The 22,202-nt window shown below is 33.3% G+C and overlaps 1 protein-coding gene across 1 annotated transcript; it reads right to left on the reverse strand.

The window, feature by feature from the left end:
* Positions 1-7,982: 7,982 nt before the first annotated feature.
* On the reverse strand, positions 7,983-9,167 carry LOC141703789 (uncharacterized). Its single transcript, XM_074507227.1, has one exon. It carries the CDS (start codon positions 9,165-9,167, stop codon positions 7,983-7,985), a length of 1,185 nt encoding a protein of 394 aa, XP_074363328.1.
* Positions 9,168-22,202: the final 13,035 nt, after the last annotated feature.

Below are 22,202 nucleotides of genomic sequence, written 5' to 3' on the forward strand. Positions count from 1 at the left end.
AAAAATGGAATTTAATATTGTACCGCACACAAAGGATAAAGAAGCTCATCAGGAGCATATAGCTGAGTTCGATGCAATATTGAATGATTCAATATTTGCGATAAGCCAACAAGAACTCTCAGCTTAAAGGGTTATATAAGCTTCATGCCCCACAAGAATGATCAGGTCAAAGTCTTGATGAAGGCACCACTACGACTCCAGATGATGCTGCATATGCTGACACTTCAATATTTCTTGATCTTAAGGTTGAAGTGGTTGATGCAAAGAAGAATGCTAGTGTTATTCTTGTAACTCCTCTAATATCCATTCATATGGATTCTTCTTTTGAAGGTACATATTTAATTAGTACTATTATTTTATATTCTAGTATGGCTAAACATAGACCCTTGTGTGAGGATACCCTTATTTATATGACTGTAGACCACTCTTTCCCGGCCCTCTCTAATTTTTCATTTGGTAGTGATTGAGCCTTTCAAGTGGGAATGTGGGAAACAATTAGTGAAAAATTAGAAACTGAGAGGCCGTCTTTTATGCTGGAAAAATGAGAGGTAGACTTGAGAGAGAAGTCAGGGACATCTAGTGCCTTAAATATTGCTTTTGAAAAGTGATATATGTGTGAGAAGTGATGAGATCGCTTTAAAATAATAAAGAGAATTAAAGGTCTTTCTGTTTCAGCTACATATTAGGATAAGAATTTCCAAATCTAAAGTTGACTAAAAATTTAAGGGTATAGTATAACATTTCTCTCATGATGATGATCTTGACAGCATGCCACATCCTAGTGATATTGATGATAATATTGATGATAATGATATTGCAGGTAATATAGATGAGATTCTTATTAGAAATTGTCCCACATCATTTATGGGAGTGGCAGATAACTAGAATATAAGCCGCCAAATAACTCCTTAGTATGAGGCCTTTTGGGAGGTGCCCAAAAACAAATCGGTGCAGGCTCGGCCCAGAGTGGAAAATATCATACTAATATGGAGTTAGACCTGCTCAGTAAAAGCCCAACAAGTGGTATTAGAGCTTGAGGTTGTAACGGTCCAAAACAATCTCAGACGGAATCCCAGATAGGCCTAGGGAAAGGGCAGATGGGCTAACCCCATATGGGCTCAAGGAAAAGGCAGGTGGAACTTCCAGTATGGGCCAAGGGGGAGGCAGAAAGCTAAAAGAATTCCAGTATGGTCAAGGGGGATCCAGATCACACAATCAGCAGGAAAAAATCGAAAGGTGCTGGGCTCGATATTTGAAGGGTGAGATTGTCAGGAGTTATCCCACATCATTTGTGGAGGGGCAGATGACTAGAATATAAGCAGCCAGATAACTGCATTAGTATGAGGCCTTTTGGGAGGTGCCCAAAAACAAATCCGTGCGGGCTCGACCTAGAGTGGACAATATCATAATTAATGTGGACTTAGGCCTTCTCAGCAAAAGCCCAACAATTCTAAAATCTATGATCAAAGCCTCTAAAGCTTATATATTTCGATTCTCTCATCTTGCCTTGATGTTGAATTGAAGATATTAAGATAACATGAATGTACCAATTCTTGGAGATTATCGACAAAAAATATCTCTTATCAAGTTGCACATGTTCATGTTGTTGCTCTTAAAGCTACTACCAATATGCCATAAGTGGGATACTATAATGTCAGTGTTACAAGCAACGTTACATTAGTTAAAAAATTGTTATTCTATTGTTACCCGCTCTCAATTAGTGTTACAATAGCGATAAAGCTAATGTTGAAGAAAACTGTAACACCAATACCGTGTATCACATTAGTTACTTTTTAATTTTAAAAATATTGAAATGATATATTATCATAAAAATTGTATTACAATTATATTTTATATTATTAATTAATCATGCATGAAATGTATAATATAATACATAGATATTATAAAATCATCATTCAAATTTTTCTATCGGTGTTCCTCAATATAGTATTTATGATAAATTATCTAACAATATCATTCATTAATTTAATATGACCAAACACATCAAAAATGTGTCCCACAAAAGTGTATGTTCATGTTCGTCGTAATTTTCTTATTATTATTCGCACAACTTCTAAATATATTTATCAATAACTTCTCGTTGCCATCAATCAAATAATTCATTATGGTGATAAAAAAGTAATGAACTCAAGTTTTAGTGTAACTAATTATTAGTAACATCTAATATCAATTAATTTTAAATTTATAAAATCATAAAATACTAGTATTGTACTATTATGTATAATATACATCAGTTCACAAAAAATATTTATAATATTAGAGTACCATTAATTCAAATCTACATAATTCGTAAAACATTCTAGCATATGCTTAAGTTTAACATCTTGGTAGAGCTTGAATAAAGTGATGACTTCAAGCCCCTTAATAACTTTCTCGAAGTTTTTACCGCTCAAGACTTTTTCTTCTTTTGTTGATCCTCTGATCTGCGGACATTCAAATCCATGCTCGTTAAACACCTTGCTAAATATATTTAACTCTAACTCAATAGTCCATACGTCCCGATTCAGTTTTTCCTTCCAGCCTGCAAGTTGTGAGTTCCCCTTCCGATTCTCCAATTGCGTATGTGAAACAATAACCACAGCATTTCCTGGAAAATTTCGAGGCTTAATCTTGAAAGATGCATATGCCGCAGGATAGCCCATCCTAGGAACAATGTGTGACTGATGTGATTTGATGATAACATCACATCTCAGGATTCTTAGTTCGATATCAGCTTCATCTACTCCTTGCATCGCCAGATATGGGTTCTGCATTGTCTATAATTTAGCGGAGACATGTATGAGATTTATCCATGAATGAAAATGGAGATGTTTTTTTAAGACATTGACATGTTGAAACTAATACATATGCCTTATTTATATGAAATTTACGGGTATAATAAATTGGAATTGACAGGATATGCTAGATTACAAAGATTCAATTTGGATTTTTGACTTTGACTTAATTTAGTAAAATCCATGGACATCATGGAAATTAAAACGTCTTTTAGAATATTAAGATATTATGATATATTGGGTCAAAAAAGAAAGATCTTAATATTTGACTAAAATTCTATATTATCCTTTAAATGTATTAAACATGTATGAAACTAATACATAATTGTGTATTTATATGAAATTTAGGGGTATAATAAAATTGAGATTGTGAGCATATATGTTTCAAAGATCGATTTTGATTTTGAATTTATTCAATGAAATCCATAAATGTTTAAAAATTAAAATGTCTTCTAAGATAGTAAGATATTAGGAGATATTAGGATATATTTAGTCAAAAAAGAAATATGGTGGGATTTGACTAAGATTGTAAGATACTATCTTAGGAGATATTTAGTCACAAAAGAAAGATATCCTCGATTAAAACGTCTTCTAAGATTAAAAGGTCTTATAAGATTCTAACATATTAGGATATATTTATTGAGAGATATTCATATTTCAATGAGAACACTTAATTAATAAATAATAAAATTTAATTCCAGCCAGTCATACATATCTATGTATATTAATCCAATATATGATTTATATTCATTTTCCACAACTCTTTAATTCTATCCAAATTTTCATAAACCACAATCATCTCTTTTCTACTTGAACAACGATTGCCCACAACCATCCACTACCACATACAACCATGAACTTTAGCCACCAATATCATTACGTAGATAATAAATTTATTTTAAAAAATAACTACATTCAAAGTTCAAATCATTGCATGACCACTTTTTTCCATCCATTTCTTTCCACTCAATATCATATGCCAATACCAAAAAGTATATGTAAACCACCTGATTTAAGAATATTATCACAATCATACACACTTACTAAAATCAAACTGTCACAAATTCCAAATATTTAAATATCACAGGAACGACTACTTAGCGACCACTTTTCACCACGTATCCACCATCACAATAACCAGTGGCATCACTAACTACATACCATCACCATATCTAGATAATCAAATATAAGCCGGAATGACCATAAAAATCACAAAACTAGATAGAACTTGAAAGTAAATAATGTGTGCATAAAAGAAACCAAAGACATAAAAGCAACTTCAAAGAAATAAATAATTTATCGATGAAACATGCAGTGCTGAATAACATAACATAATATATCTAAAAAATTGGTCATGCAATATTAAATTCGAATTTCCTATTTATTTAATTAATTAAGTCACACTTAATTAATAACAAATAATTCGAATACTTACATTTTATTTAAGTCCGAATTTAAATTAAATAATCCTTCAATCATTCTTTGTGCGACCCTTTAGGTTATTGTTACGTTGGCAACAATTTTAAATCTAATTTCAAATCATAAACAATGAGCGGCATCTAGTAATACATCATTGTTACCCAAGTATTAATTATTTAATCAGTGATCAATTAAACCTTTCGTGAATAATGTACAATGTAATATAATCCCTTTAGCCTTATATTATAGATCAAACTCGAGGCATGCATTGTGTCATCCTCCGTTAACGTTCAATCCTTCTTTCCTTGATCAATGAGTAAACTATTAAACAAATCAGTATTTGAGCACGACCATGCATTTTATAGTCTTACTCAATCAAGGGCCAATAATATCACTCCTTTAATACATGAGGGCTAAATCCCATCTAGATCATTCATATTTCTCATACGATTCATAATGTACCCAATCTCTACTTTTATTATTACCCGGTCAAGGATAACTTTCAATAGTATCAAAGTATATTAATTCTCGTATAGAAATATAATGATTTCAAGTCAAAAGACCAATACATCATTATTACTGTGAGATTAACTTATGACACTATAAACATGTAGTATCTCACAACGGGTCAATCCAGCACCATATATAATATGTGTACTAAAATTAATAATAATGATATTACAAAGGAAAAATGGGTAATTTTATATCTATATCTTATATTCTTATACTTTATATCATTAAGGAATTGTGCTATTAACTAGGATAATTGATCCTAATTTATCTCTCACTTATTTTGATCCTAAACTTGCGGGACACTACTATAACCAACTACAATAATCGAGACTTTTTATTCAATAACATAAACTCAAATAAATATGTGTAGATTAAGCCCAAGCCCAACATAACTCCCCTTTAATCAAAACATTCTCCAGCTTTCTGACACCAAGCAACTGACGCATCTTCTCAAACTTGGATATTGTCAATGCCTTCGTTAGGATGTCAGTTCGTTGTTCATTCGTGCGGACATGTCTTATAATTATCAATCCTTGTTCAACACAATCACGGATGAAGTGATAGCGCAAGTCAATATGCTTGCTTCGTCCATAGAAAACTGGATTACGTGCCAAGTCCACAGCTGACCTATTATCAATGTACAATGTGACAGGAGCAACCTTGATGCCCATGATATGACTCAGTACCCGCTGCAACCAAATCGCCTGGCAGGCAGCCGCCGTAGCCGCCATAAACTCAGCCTCACACGAAGATAGTGCAACACACCGTTGTTTTTGTGACACCCAAGTAATTAAATTCTCATCAAGATAGAAAGCCATTCCTTCCGTACTCTTTCGGTCATCCATACTCCCTCCTAAGTCACTATCCGAAAAACCCGAAAGTATATAATTTCCTTGGCCTTTTATGTAGATTAGTCCGTACTGTAGCGTTCCCTTCAGATATCGACAAATCCTTTTAACTGCGTTCATGTGCAGCTGTGTAGGCCTTTCCATAAACCTGCTAACAATCCCTATAGAATAAGCAATATCAGGTCTTGTATTCACTAGGTATCTGAGCCCGCCTATAATGCTTTTAAACTGCGTAGGATTTACAACTTCACCCGAGCTGTCAGCATGTAATTGTATCTTGTGCTCCATAGGATATCTCACACTATTACATTCTGCCATGCCTGCCTATTCGAGCACCTTCTGCGCATAAGTCAACTGCCTGAGTTCAATAAACTCCTTGTCTTGAGTAACTTCCAACCCCAAATAGTAAGACAGCAGCCCTAAGTCAGACATGTCAAATTCACGATTCATTTCCCCCTTGAATTTGGCAATGTGTGACAGAGATGAGCCAGTAACTAATAAGTCTTCGACATAGACACCAACAACTAGAGAATGAGCTCCATCCTTCTGAGTATATACAGCATGCTCATATGGGCATTTAACAAAATCGAGTGTGAGAAGGTACTGGTTGAGACGAGCATACCACGCTCGAGGGGCTTGACGAAGCCCATACAAAGCCTTGGGAAGCCTATAGACTTGATGTTCGGAGCCGTTTTTGACATAGCCTTTGGGTTGTGTTACATAAACCTCCTCTTGTAAAACACCATTCAAGAAAGTAGATTTAATGTCAAGACGGTGAATCTCCCAATCATTTTTAGCTGCCAATGCAAGGAGTAAATGGACTGTTTCAAGTCGAGTAACCGGGGCAAAGCCTTCTTCATAATCGATTCCATGACGTTGAACATATCCTTTAGCCACAAGACGGGCTTTGTGTTTAGTGATAGCTCCATTTTGATCAGTCTTCAACTTGTAAACCCATTTAAGTGCTATAGGTTTATGCCCTTTTGGAAGATCCACTAGTTGCCAAGTATTGTTTTTTCAATAGAGGCGATTTCATTATCCATTGCTGTCTTCCAGGCATCGTCCTCAACAGCCTGCTCAAAAGAAATGGGTTCATCAATACCCATTAACATAAGTTCATCTTCAGCTAATTCCACCTCAGTCGTGTGGTCATAAATATCTGCAAGTGAGCGGAGCCTTGGGGGCGGTGTTTCTGCAGTTTCATCAGAAGATGTCGTGTCTGGAGTGGTAGGTGTTGTACTGTCAGTTTCTTCTTCGCTAGAATTCTCAGGTTCGGTGGGATCATTTTCCAGGATAAAGTGTGCACCGCTGTTAGGCGCAGATTTAATAGAGTCATCCCAATTCCAGGCTTTCTGTTCGTTGAAAAACACATCTCTGCTGATGTGAATACTGCCAGTTATAGGATCAAACAGTCGAAATATCTTGGTTCCAGCTTCTCTGCCAAAATGAACCATTAGTCGACTTCTATCGTCGAGTTTTTTTGTGTGTACAGCTGGAATCTTGACATAAGCAGTACAACCAAATACTTTGGCATAATGTAAGTTTTGTTTTGTTCCAACCAGGCTTCATGAGGAGTAAGATTCGACATTGCTCGTGTTGGCAGCTTGTTTAAAATATAAATGGCATGAGTGACTGCCTCTCCCCAATAAGTAGCTGGCACCTGTCTTTCCTTGAGCATGCTTCATGCCATGGCAACTACTGTACGATTCCGGCGCTCTACGACACCATTTTGTTGTGGTGTGTAGGATTCCGTGTAGTGCTTAAGTATGCCATGTTCCTCACAAAAAAGGTTGAACTCTTTTGAACAAAATTCGCCTCCTCGATCGGTTCTTAAAACTTGAATACCCTATCATTTTCAATTCTCAACAAGAACTTTAAACTTCTTGAAATAATTCAGTGCCTCATTCTTGTGTTTAAGGAAATAAACCCACATCATACGGCTGTAGTCATCAACAAGAAGCATAAAATAATTGTTCCCCCCCGGTGTGGAAGGGGATATAGGACCGCATAAATCCAAATGTATCAATTCTAGAGCAGACTTAGCAATAAAATTAGATTTATTTGGAAAAGGCTTACGTGTTTGTTTTGTCATAAGGCAACTCTCACAGATTTCTTTGGGGTGAACAATGTTTGGTACACCATGAGCCATATGATTCTTTGATAACAGTTGCATTTCCTTGAAATTTACGTGTCCGAGTCTTCTATGCCACAACCATGCTTCCTCGTCACCCTTTGTTAGTAGACAATAATGTTTAGCTTCCTGAATGTGAATCTTATAGAGTCGATTTGCAGACCTTTAGACTTGCATAAGCATCCTTCCACAACTATCATAAACCCACAGCTTCTCTCCGTTCATGACAACTCTATTTCCCTCCCCCGAGAGCTGTCCTAAGCTGATGATGTTGCTTCACAAAGTAGGTATGTAGCAGACTTCGCTTAAAATTCTGGTCTCCCCATTCTTGCACAGGAATTTGATTGAACCTCTGCCCTGAATTTGGACTACTGAGCCATCACCAAATTTCACTTCCCCTTTCACAGTCCTGTCAAGCTTTTCAAATTTCTCACGACGTCCAGTCATGTGATTACTAGCTCCATTATCAAGATACCATACGTTTTCATCTCTCTCCTTGATGTTTACTATAATCTTATCCTCGGTAATGCCAATCACATCAGGTTTGATGTTTTCGCATAAATTCATCAAGAGTGCAGGTTCTTCGTCGATTATAAATGACATATTTGCTTCCCCTCTTTGTGGCCTGTTCTTCTTAGGCTTACGACACTCATAAGCGAAGTGTCCATATGCAGCACAATTGTAACATTTCACCTGGCTTCTATCTCGAGCCATACGGTTATCCCTTGTGTGATAATCACTACCACTGCTTTGCCCAGCCTTTCCTGACTTCTTCAACCACTCTTCTCGAGTGAGAAGAAGTTTCCTGTCGTTGCCTTCTCTCTTGAGCCACTCATCCTCAGTCAAGAGTAGTTGCTGCCCCTCGTTGTTCTCCGTTTGTCCACCCAAGCGTTCCTCATGGGCTTTAAGAGAACCAATGACCTCCTCCACGGACATAGTGTCTAAGTTACCAAATTGTTCGATTGCAGACGCAATTTGGAGGAACTTAGTTGGGACAACCCTTAGTAGCTTTTTAACGACATACTCTTCAGCAATTGTCTCTCCTAACGCCCTGATTTTCGAAACCAAGCCGTTTAATTTCATACAAAAGTCATCCAACATTTCAGTGTCTTTCATCTTTAGAGACTCAAACTCTGATTTTAGGGTCTGAGCTTTAGCCTTCTTTACTTTATCCGCACCTAGGCACATTATTTTTATAGCCCCCCAAGCCTCCTTCGATGTTTTCTTTTCTGCTATCGTTAACAGCATGTCATCTGCAATCCCTTGATAGATAATGGCTAGTGCTCGCTTGTCTGTTTTTTCTTCGACTGTACCCTTTGGATCCTTTGGTTCTATTGCATCCCAAACACCGTGTGCCTGCATAAAGACTTTTATCTTGATGGCCCATGTGGTGTAGTTCGTCTTAGTTAGCATAGGATAACTCAGTCCAAATGACCCCTCGTTGTTCTTGCTAGCTTCCATTTCACTGTTTAACCACGATCGTGTTTCACAGGTGACTTGAGTGCTCTGATACCAGATGTTAGAGCAAATAAAGAAAGAGATAACACAGCTAATATTTGATTGATTACTTGTATGAAATTCTTACAATTGATGAGATCTTACAGAATAAACCAGCACTGCTACTTAAACAACTTGTAACAGAATTGTGCTATAAACTAGGATAATTGATCCTAATTTATCTCTCACTTATTTTAATCCTAAACTTGCGGCACACTACTATAACCAACTACAATAATCGAGACTTTTTATTCAATAACATAAACTCAAATAAATATGTTTAGATTAAGCCCAAGCCCAACAATATTGGTTGCAAAAGGATATGCTCAAGAGCACAAGATAGACTACCATGAGATTTTTGCACTAGTGAGACGTTGGAAACTGTTCGTTTGTTATTGGCTGTGTCAACCAAAAATAATTGGCAAGTTCATCATTTAGACGTGAAAACAATGATTACTGAGTCGCTGGAGGTGTGCGACTCAGCCAAAGGGATATGTAAAGGAGGTTAAGAACATTTAGTTTATAAGTTGATTAAGGTAATTTCACAGCTTACTAAAATCTTTTTTATCAAAACTAAAAATATAAACAAAATATGCTTAATTTTTATGAAATATTCAAATTTTACATTAATAAAACAATATTTATTGTGCTACTTAAACTTGAAAAGTGAATATACTATAGTACATATCAATTATACACCAAACTTATATATAACATACATTCATAAAATTTCAAATTAATGTGACTATTTCAAACAAGTACGTCTGTGCATTTTTAAGAATTAAAACTGAAATGTACTCTCTTTGTCCCCACCCTAACATCGTCCCACCAATTTTTAACATGTATGTAAGAGTAGTTTTTTAAAAATTAAAGTGTAAATGTACTTAGCATCTCACCCAATTGTTAATGTGTTTGTGGGAGAGTGTTACGAAAAATATTTTAAGATTAATGTAAAGTATAATTATATTATTTTAGAAAAAAAATAAAAGTAGAATATTTTAAATATTTATTTAAAAAATAAAAAATAAAAATAAATTATAGAGATATATTTTATATTTATGTTAAAGTGTGTGTCAAACACAATATCATAAACATTAACAATTGGATGGGTGAGAGGTGGGGGTGGGGGGATGGTGGTTGGGCGGTGGTTGGGGCATTTAGAGAGTAAATATTTTGACACAATTAAATATTAGTGGCCTCTTCTGCGTTTGATAAGAAAAGATAAATGCATTACTACCAAATATTAAGTTACATAATTTTTAAATATTTTAAATTACTCAAATAAAGACAAAAAGAAGTTGTTGATGGTAACCTTTTTATCTCTATCTTTAATCATAATGACAAAATTGAATGCTTCTGCATGTAAATTTAAAAGTTTATGCAGATAATGTCGTCATAATTTGACTTATTATGATTTTATAATTTGACTTATATATTATGATTTTATTAAAGATTGTTCACGAACATATTTTTATAAGTATTTAGTAGGCTAAAACATTTCATTGCTACAGAGGTGAGTATAGGCTCCAGCAGATCGTTTGAAAGAGGTATATAGCTTTTAAAATTGTGTAGCTAGTTTTGTTGTTGTGAAATTATGCTTTTTTATATTTAATCTTAAGATTTTATTTTTGTGCTTCTATAATTCTCATTATTTGATAAAATTATTATCTATTGTTGTATTGAATTCTATGTTTTGTGATTTATATATGTGCATCTTAATTCTTGTCGATCATGTTGATGGTAAACTATTTATCTCTATCTTTGATTTATATATGTTTTTTAATAGTTCTTACAAAGATTATTGAGAAGGATTTACATGTTAGATCCATTAATCTACCTCTTTTGTCAATGGACCTTTTGAAAGAAATGATACTTTTCATAAACCTTTTGTTTTTTTTTGCAAAATTGTTACGATCTATATCATTTAACAAATTCAAAGAAGATTAGGTGAGGAAGTGTTCTTTGAATATAAATTTTAGCTTTGTAGTGTGTAAGTATATGTTTATATTTCATTCTGCCTCAAACGGAAAATGGTTGTTTAAGTTTGTTAATTAATAGGCACTTTTCGATTGTGTACGAAATTGAAATTCGATTTGTAGTTTTCTAAGTATAAGTTGCATAATACTGTTGTAGTCCCTCTCATTTTTTTACAGTTTTTACGTATTTGACACGCATTTTAAGGCGATTATAATGTATAGTTTCATAATTTATTTTTGAAATTTTCCTTTTCTGTATAAAAATATGGCCATTATATTCTTATTTAGAAGATTTTTTTTTTTAAATGTTGGCAACTATACTTTTATAAGAATCTTAAACTGTGTGTAGAGTTGAATATAAAAATTGGATGGGACTTGAGGAGTAGTATAACGGAAATTGGATGGGACTGAGGGAGTAGTATAACGGTATTTAGAATAATTTTGATAGTTTATCATGACACTCACATTGTTCTGTTTTTTCTAAGTCACAGCTCAAGCCATTATTTTTTCTTCAACTTCTGTTTTGTGCCACTTTGATGAGTTACTTAGATTTTTAGGAAATTAAACAAATGGATAAGGGCAAGGCTGTTATGGAAGAACAAATAGACACCCAGGTAAGCCTTTTGTTATATATATGGAGATATAGCAGTAAAAAATTACTAAGCTTATACTTGAATTACTAATTACAATTTTAATATAAACTTAGTCTACATATAATTTTAGTGTAAGCTATTTATACTTGAATTACTAATCACAATCTTAATGTTTAGTCTACATATAATCTTAGTGTAAACAAATTAGTCTAACTATCTTATTGTCTTATTTATTAAGAGGTTTTCTCAACTTTTTGGTTCTTCCCTTTCTACCTATTAAATAAGTTACTTGTTTATCGCACTCCTTGTACATTAAAAAATAATTTTATTATAATATAAATTCGATCATCCAAACTCAAAAGTTACAATTTACAATGTTTAAACAAAACATATTACAAACCTGCTAATATCTTAACTTCTCCAATATACCATCCACACCTCTGTTTCATTAACCTGTAGTTGGCGAATACATAGTAACCTGAAATTTTTAATTTAAAAAAATGGATCAACCTAAATAAGTCCAATAATTGTGGAGAGTGTAAAATAATATTGGGTACTAGTTTTGAAACAATAACAAAATTACAACTAAGTACATTACAAGCAAGTAAACACTTACTCTCCTAACAATCAACTATAGACTTGGGAAGCTCCATACTAAAAACGGACCTGACAACAAGTCCTCCGTGTCAATTTCTTGTATTTTAATTTTCATTCCATAAGTGCAAAATGTTTGTTTAAGTTTGCTAACTAATGGATATTCTTCTAGCTGTGTGTACAAATTGAAAGACCAATATTTAGGTTTTCTATGTATAAGTTGCATAATGTAATGATGTTTTGATTAGTTTTACTAGTTTAATGGTACTCACATTGGTAATTTTTTTATTTAACAATGTTACTATTTAAGTTGTAGAAAGTCATTGTTTTTGCTTTAAACAGATGGAGAAGGGTAAAGCTGTCGTGAAAGAACAAATGGACATGCAAGTAAGCCTTTTCGTGCAAGTATGTAAATTTATATAATGATAATATGCAGTACTCTTGTAAAGTTAACATCCTGCAATTGCTTTGAGAGTTTAAGTGTACCTAAAACTCGAACAGTACCGGAGCTGGTATGGGAGCTACAGACTCCATTAATATTTTTAGGCTTATCCAATGCCAATATTACTGACACTCAAGTTCAGAGCATTTCACAGTTTCTGCAGCATCGATTTTTATAAGCATTCTGAGTTCTGACATTGCATTGTCTAAAAAAATGTACATCTACATGCATATATAGTACTTTAGTAACAGAATTACAAAGCATAGATTCAGAAGTGCATTGCATTGTCGAACAAACAAAACATTCATCATGCACTATTCACGTTGCACATACTTGGGATTTGGCTTAGTTGCCCGTTGAGACAATCTAAGTTGCAATATTATAATTGCAGATAATATTTATAATTATAATTTTAATCTAAGTTGCAATTGCAGGATGTTTCCACTTTAGATGGAAATTTATATAATGATAATATGCAGTACTCTTGTAAAGCATACATTTATAATTGACAATTATTTACTAACTTTATGCTTGAACTAATTACTAATCAATTTTGGCAATTATGGTATCACTCCAGGTTTTTAAATTACAAATTTATGCTTCAATTATTAGTTATCTAAGTTACAGCAGCTATGATATCACTCAAGATTTTCTCTCCTTTTTCTCCCTCTTTTCTACCTATATATTAATTGATATGTATATCTCTTTCAATTACTTTTTTAAATATTAATAGAAAAACAAAACAATGCTCTATCATATGCCGTTGTACTGTAACATTGTCATGCTTTTATATGTGGTAGGAGTGATTACCTACACTGTACTAAGATAGCTATAGAGTTACAACCTTAAATAACTTCATATTTTAATTAGAGTTGAACATGTATTGTAATGTCAGGAGCGTGATATGTCGGAAACCTCTCTTCCAACAACAATGATTGTTCTCTCCTCGGATACCCAAAGGTTTGTTACCCTTAGGCCTTCATATGATTCCAAATTTTTATCCGAAGAAAAATGCAAGAGAATACCCAAATTAGTTCTGTCATTCTTTTTTATAATTAGTGTTGCAAATTAATTGTAGGCCGAAAGAAATGACAATAGAAGAAGTGCTATTATTTTTTTGCTAAATTAAGAGATGTATTAGAAAAGAGAATATAAAAGGGAGATCTCCCTTGCTCTATAACCAATTAAAGCAAACTATAAGCTGATCCCTTTGTCATGGTTTAACATCAACTAGAATACAATCTATAGGCTTCATTGGGCCAAAAATTCCTTTGTCATGGGCTCGGGCATTTCTTTCTCGCCATAGCTGGCAGCAAAAAACCTGGATCAAACCAAGAGCAACACTACTCTTGGCTCTGTCCTGAATATGTAGCATGTGGTTGAGAAGTTCCTAACTTATGCAACAAGTTAGGGAGAACAAAACGACTATAGTGGCAGAGCATAAATAAGTGATTATCAGTCTCATTTACTGCATAAAATAATGATAATTTCATTACGTAGGAAGATATGTTAATCAAGCAGGAAATATAATCATCAGCTGCATCATGAAACTTCATTCACTTTATTTTACAACAACCAACTTAATCCAAATTACGACCCCTTTAATTTTTTTATAATAAAGTTTCCATTTGTTTTATAGGCTCAACACTCTCTTCATGAAACTGTCTTTTATTATTGCTAAACTGATCTAATTGATTCTGCATAGCGAACAAGATCCAAAAGAGATGAAAAGAGAGAAAAGAAAAATCGCATCTCGTGAATACAGAAAAAGAAAAAAGGTATGCCTAATACATGTTCTACTTTATGTTTTTAACGTCTACTACTATAAGATTCATAACCATATTTTATAGCAGAACCATGTCGAGGAACTTAAAGAACGTTGTCATTCTCTTAATCTTGAAAACAAATCTCTTACAATAGAGAATCAGCAACTAAAAGAAAAGCTCAACAAAATTGAAACTGATTTGGCTCTCGTCAAGGTATTTCTTTAGTTTGTTTATCTTCCTTCAGGTTACTTGCTTTAACTTGCTTACATATAATATTTAGGCCGTCTGAGAAAACTAACCATTATTGTTGTAGGAGGTGTAGAATTTTAACTGATTATTTATAAATAAGTATATATCTGTATACTTCTCACTAGTAAAACACAAATCACACACCCAGATTTGCACACCAAAAGATATACTTTTCTTTAATCAATGATACAATATATATAGAAAGGAACTAAGGTACTGGTAGCTATAAATCAGGAAAACTAGTAATGGGCCTAACAACTCCGACTAATCCCCTGCCACTTATTATGAGTCCTACCATTTCTCCACTAACAGCATGACTAAGTCATCAACTGAACAAATCAAATAAGAAAACATTATTAATTTACTACAAATACAAATAAGTTTAAGATTATTTTTCAACAATCTCCCCTGTAATCTTAAACTTAGCTGAACAAAATTTATGAAGCACTTCTCTTCATTTTGTGATGCACTTCTCACCACCATCTCTTCATTTTGTGATGCACTTCTCACCACTATCAAGTTTGATGCACTTCTCAACAAAAACAATTTTTTTGTTGATGCACTTCTCATCAACGTCATTTTTGTTTGCCGGAGCACTTCTCTCCTGGTGCACATAATCACCCACACTTCTAAAACAAAATTTCTTTCACAACCACTTGTGCCATGATATCTTTCTCATTATTTTCACTGCTCAATTTTCTCCTCAATTTTCTCCTTAATTTTTTATCATGCTTCTCTTTCTTCTTCCCATGCTTCTCTCTCGTAGACTTTTTTCTTGATACCTCATTAAATATAAATTGAGAAATTTTTTGATGCCATTAAATATGATAAATAAATACTTAACATATATATATAGGTGTATATTTTAAAATATCTTACAAAGCCTTAGATCATGAGGCTCGCATACAAGTGTAGAATTTTAACTGATTATTTATACATAAGTATATATCTGTATACTTCTCACTAGTAAAACACAAATCACACACACATGTTTGCACACCAAAAGATCTACTTTTCTTTAATCAATGATACAATATATATAGAAAGGAACTAAGGTACTGGTAGTTATAAATCAGGAAAACTTGTAATGAGCCTAACAACTCCTACTAACCCCCTGCCACTTATTATGAGTCCTACAATTTCTCCACTAACAGCATGACTAAGTCATCAACTGAACAAATCAAATAAGAAAACATTATTAATTTACTACAAATAAAAATAAGTTTAAGATTATTTTTCAATAGGAGGACCATCATTACAATTGTAAAAATTTGAGATGAAAATGTTATTAACTTGTTACATGGTCTAGATCATGATGACTACAGATAATGTAATGATAACTATATATATATAGAGTATCACGTTTGATTTTGTAAATGAGAAGATGACCTTTTATTAGTTGTTGTGGCACACCTTTGCCCATCCACATAACTTCATCCGTCCATGAGACCATTATTATATAAAGTTTTATGCCTTAAATGATTAGTGTCAAAATTAGGGTACACTTCTGCAATATAAAATTTTATTTCTGCCCCAGCTAATATTATTACATAATTAAGATAAATTCATAGAACAAACATGCGTGTGCACGTTCTCCTGCTAATATTAGGCCATGAAGATTTTGACTAGTGGTTTGCGCAAGTTGGGGGACTAGTGCAGGATAAGCTAAATTTGTTGTAGCTTTCAAGTGTTGCTTTATGTAATTGACCGTGACTTACAATTAAATGTGTTTTAAGTTTTTGTTGGATCATTATGTACCCAGAGTTTGGTCTGGTGGAATACTCTTAGCTAGAGAATTAATTAATTAAGAGAATTATTATTAGTCATGCAAAATTTTCCGTATTATGTTTTGTAATACTTTAAAGCAAAACTTGTTGGAGAACATACTTCTCCATTTGAGCCTACTCGTACAATTTTTGTCACTTACATATATAAAAGGCTTAACGTAAAAATTATTTATTTAAATTAATTAGTAGGAGGGTGATTGTCAGTCCACACTTCCATTGTTTAATATCTTTTTATATATATATGCTTTGGGAGAAGTGGTTTGGTGCAATTGAAGTGCACTAGTCCAAGTTTATATTTCTTAAATTTTACTTTTTGAATCCTAGGGTACATCCTCTATATATATTGTACATAATAATAATCTCTTTATTGCAATACAAACATTACAATCCCATTTCTAATTATAATTAAGAACAACCAATACATTTGTAATATTTTATACCTCCATTATTTATTAATTTTGCTCTGTATAAGAATAAAAAGCTTATAAAGATATGAGGGAGATATAGCTTAGCATAATAGGTTAACTGCTTGATTATCTCTAGTATCATTTTAGTTAGCTGATGAGTTTGTAACAGTTTTATATCACAAATTATAAAATTGTTTCATATTTACATCCTTACTTATTCCATTCATCTATACAATTATATCCAACGGTCTGAAATAATTATTATCTTACTAGGCAATACAAATGTTATTACCACAACAGGAAGTCCAGTACCCAATTTCCGTGACAAAGCATATTAATATTAGATTTCATTTTGTAACGGATCATGTCATGAAAGTAACAATAAATGACAGACATTTTCGCCAAGTCATTATTAGAAGTCACATTCACAAACCAAATCAATGAACTTGAAATGATAAGTTATAAAAAGTAGTAAGTAGTACAAATACTGATGCACAGGTGAGACAAAGTAGATAAAATACTAACATGGTCAAATCCTATTGCACGTCAAATCCTGATCGAGTAAAATTCTAAAAGTATTGTGTAATCCTTATGACACATCAATAATATATATAAACCATTCAAATTCAGTATTTGTTCTAAAAATAAATACTAATATCTCTTTGATATCACATGATTTTATGAGTTAAGTGAAGAAATTTTAATTATTTTGTTTCTAAAGAAACTATTCTAATGCATGTGAGATAATTATGCGGAAACGATTCTAATTCATGTGAGATAATTATGCACACAGTTGCGTATTTCTAGGCGTAGTATACAAGTCTATTGTCTATTGTAGATATACATTAATAAATTAACTATGATTACAAGAAACTAGCACCGCCAATTATTCTCACAAATCACATCAAGTCGCTTGTTTTGTTTGTCTATAGACTGTCTAAAATCATGTTAGTTTTTATAAAACTAATAATATTTCCCACATCAGTTTTTATACACAAATATCGTTTCTCCCCTCTCTCGTAAACTTAAACTAGAACTCTAATTCTCAACAATGACAAATACTAGTGTCTCTACATGCCTTTCAAGCTTCTTCAACAAAACCTTACTTTCAACATAATCATGAAATCGGCCCAAACAACTTCAAAGCACATCATGATCACAATGAAATCCATCCTAATTTTCACGTCATTCAAGATTTTCTTGAAAAAAGCAACATTGATTTTGCCTTAACTAACCCCACTATTAGATGCTATGCGGATTTGGGACACAAAAAAGTACATAAGAAAAAAGGTAGTATCTTTTTTCACAATGGCAATAGGAGGTATGAAATCACCCCTGAAGTGATTCAAGCAGCTCTATAGCTACCTATTCTAATTGACAAATCTCCTTATATCATTCTACTGAGGTCCTATTTTATTATCTCAGGATATTGATGTACAGTTATGAGTTTTCCAAGATGAGAGAACTGTTCAGAACCAAGCTTAGGAAATGCAGAATTTCTATTTTGACTGTATTATTAGATGCTTTGTCAGCAATGTATTTAACTTTGATACTCTTCTAGTTGTATCTCTGCAAATTGGTTATTCATACCGTTGATGATGAATGGCTACTTATGTTCAAAATTACTAATAATGACATTCAAGATAATGAGAGTAGGGACGAGAAAAATAAATTACATGAAAGGTTGTGATTCTTGTGGAGGTCAAGCATTTTTTCCAAAGAAAACTTTACTCAGTATGTGGCAACAAATCTTGACGCTTCTCTTGTCACTTCTTTCCAACCATGTTCCTGACACAAGAAGCTTATTTTGTAAAATAGAAGAAAATAACGGCATTGAGAATGACTGTTAAGTCAGATTCTGATGAAGATGACACTACAACTCTAAATTCAAAGCTAAATATTAATAAAGTTGCAGATAATGATGCAAGTAAGGAGGTCACTGCATCTGGACTTTTGTCAAAGAGGAAAAGGATATTGCTCAAGGTGCAAATGACTATACATTACTCTCCTACACAGTCTACTTTTATATAGAACATGAATCATCAGGAGCTATTCCTCTAAAGGAGGCCAATACAGATAAAGATGCTTCTATTCCTGATGTTGGTGGAATTCTTGACAAGTCAATATCTAGTCTTGATGCTGGTCAACCTGGTATTGACAATTTGAAAAGGAAGACAAAAGATAAAGTTGTATATTACAGAAAGAAATCAAGATATCAATCTCCACAGAAAGGTTACAACACACAAGAAGTTGAATCTCAAAGGGATTCAACGGGTGCTAATGACCTTATCACATAAGACCCACCTTCTCAAAGTGAAGGTTCACACACTGCTATTGGAAGGACAATTCCATGACACTGCTGAAAGGAGGTTCTGAATAAGTGGAATTTGATATTATACCACACACAAAGGATAAAGAAGCTCATCACGATCATAGAGCTGAGTTTGATACTTTATTGAATGATTCAATATTTACGATAACCCAAAAAGAACCCTTAGTTCAAAGGGTTGAAGAAGCTTCAAAGCGTCATGCCCTACAAGAATGATCAAGTCAAAGTCTTGATGAATGCACCACTACGACTCCCGATGATGCTGCATATGCTAACACTTCAATATTTCTTGATCCTAAGGTTGAAATGGTTGCTGCAAAGAAGAATACTATTGTTATTCTTGTAACTCCTCTAATATCCATTCATATGGATTCTTCTGTTGAAGGTACATATCTAATTAGTACTATTATTTTATCTGCTATTATGACTAAAAATAGACCCTTGTGTGAGGATACCCCTATTTATATAACTGTAGACCACTCTTTCTGGCCCTATCTTATTTCTTCATTTGGGAGTGATTTGAGCCTTTAAAGTGGGAGTTTGGGAAAATAATTAGTGAAAAATTAAGAAACCGAGAGATCATCTTTTATGCTGGAAAAATGAGAGGTAGACTTGAGAGCGAAGTCTGGGACTTTTAGTGCCTTAAATATTGCTATTGAAAAGTGATATATGTGTGAGAAATGATGAGATTGTTTTAAAATAATAAATAGATTTAAGGGTCTTTCTATTTCATCTACACATCAGGATAAGAAAATTGTCAAATCTAAAGTTGACCTAAAACTTAAGGGTGTAGTAGAACAGTTCTCTCATGATGATGATCCTGACATGCATGCCACATCCTAGTGATGTTGCTGATAATAATGGTGATGATAATGATGTTGCAGGTAATATAGATGAGATTCTTATTAGAAGTTGTCCCACATCATTTGTGGGAGGGGCAGATGACTAGAATATAAGCATCCACATAACTCTATTATTATGAGATCTTTTGGGAGGTACCCAAAAACAAATAAGTGCGGGCGCGGCCCAGAGCAGACAACATCATACCAATATGGAGTTAGGCCTGCTCAGCAAAAGCCCAACAAGTGGTATCAGAGCTTCAAGTTGTAACGGTCCATAACAATCTCAGAAGGGCTCCCAAATAGGCCTAGGGAAAGACAGATGGGCTAACCCAATATAGGCTTAAGGAAAAGGCAGGTGGACCTTCCAGTATGGGCCAATGGGGAGGCAGAAAGCCAGAAGACAGGTGTCGGGCCCGATGTGTGAAGGGGGAGATTATTGGGAGTTGTACCATATTGTTTGTGGGAGGGGCAGATGACTAGAATATAAGTAGTTAGATAAATCTATTAGTATGAGCCCTTTTGGGAGGTGCCCAAAACAAATTCGTTCGGGATCGGCCCAGAGCGGACAATATCATACTAATGTGGAGTTAGGCCTACTCAGCAAAAGCCCAACAATTCTAAAATCTATGATCAAAGCCTCTAAAGCTTATATATTTCGATTCTCTCATCTTGCCTTGATGTTGTATTGAAGATATTAAGACAACATGAATGGAACAATTCATGGAGATTGTCGAGTGAAAATATCTCTTATCAAGTTGTACATGTTCATGCTGATCTGACTCCCAATGCACTTTCAAATCCAGATATGCAAACTATTCTAGATGCTACTACCACTATGCTATAAATGGGCTACTATAATGCAAGTGTTAAAAGCTTAACATTAGTTAACAAATTATTGTTCTATAGTAACACCTCTCAATTAGTGTTACAATAGCGATAAAGCTAATGTTGCAGAAAAATGTAACACCAATACCGTGTATCACATTAGTTACTTTTTAATTTTGAAAAATTGAAATGAATATATTTTCATAAAACTTGTATTAAAATTATATTTTGTATAATTAATTAATCATGCATGAAAAGTATAATATAATACATATATATTATTAATTTATCATTCAAAATTTTCTATTTGTGTTCCTCAATATAGTATTTATGATAAATTATCTAACAATATCATTCATTAATTTTATATGACCAAACACATCAAAAATGTGTCCCACAAAAAGTTTATTTTCCTGTTCGCAATAATTTCTCATTTTTATTTACACAACTTCTAAATATATTTATCACTAACTTCTCGTTGCCATCAATCAAGTAATTCATTTTTTTTGTGATAAAAAGATTAATGAACTCAAGTTTTAGGGAAACTAATTATTACAAATAGTAATATCCAATATCAATTAATTTCATATTTATAAAATTATAAAATAATAGTATTGTACTATTATGTATAATATACATCACATTCACAAAAATATTTATAATATTAGAGTACCATTTATTCAAATCATACATAATAAGTAAAACTTTCTAACATATGCTTAAGTTTATCATTTTTGGTAGAGCTTGAATGAAGTGATGACTTCAAGCCCCTTAATAAATTTCTCCAACTCTTCACCACTCAAGACTTCTTCTTCTGTGGATGATCCTCTCATCTGCTACATTCAAATCCATGCTCGTTAATCACCTTGCCAAAGCTAACAATATTTTACTCTAAGTTAAGAGTCCGTACATCTCGATCCAGTTTTTCCTGTCGGCCTGCAAGTTGTGAGCTATTCCTCTAAACAAGGCCAATATAGATAGAGATGCCTCTATTCCTGATGTTGGTGGAATTCTTGACAAGTCATCAGCTAAGTCATTATCTAGTCTTGATACTGGTCAAGCCGGTACTGACAATTTGAAAACGAAAACAGAAGATAAAATTGTATATTACAGAAATAAATCAAGGTATCAATCTTCACAGAAAGGTTACAGCACACAAGAAGTTGAATCTCAAAGGGATTCAACAGGC

Source organism: Apium graveolens, unplaced genomic scaffold, assembly GCF_009905375.1.
Source record: "Apium graveolens cultivar Ventura unplaced genomic scaffold, ASM990537v1 ctg7102, whole genome shotgun sequence".
NCBI classification, from domain to species: domain Eukaryota; kingdom Viridiplantae; phylum Streptophyta; class Magnoliopsida; order Apiales; family Apiaceae; genus Apium; species Apium graveolens.

Coding starts and splice junctions, on each gene's coding strand:
- LOC141703789 (XM_074507227.1), bottom strand. CDS start 9,167: ATGGAAGCTAGCAAGAACAACGAGGGGTCATTTGGACTGAGTTATCCT.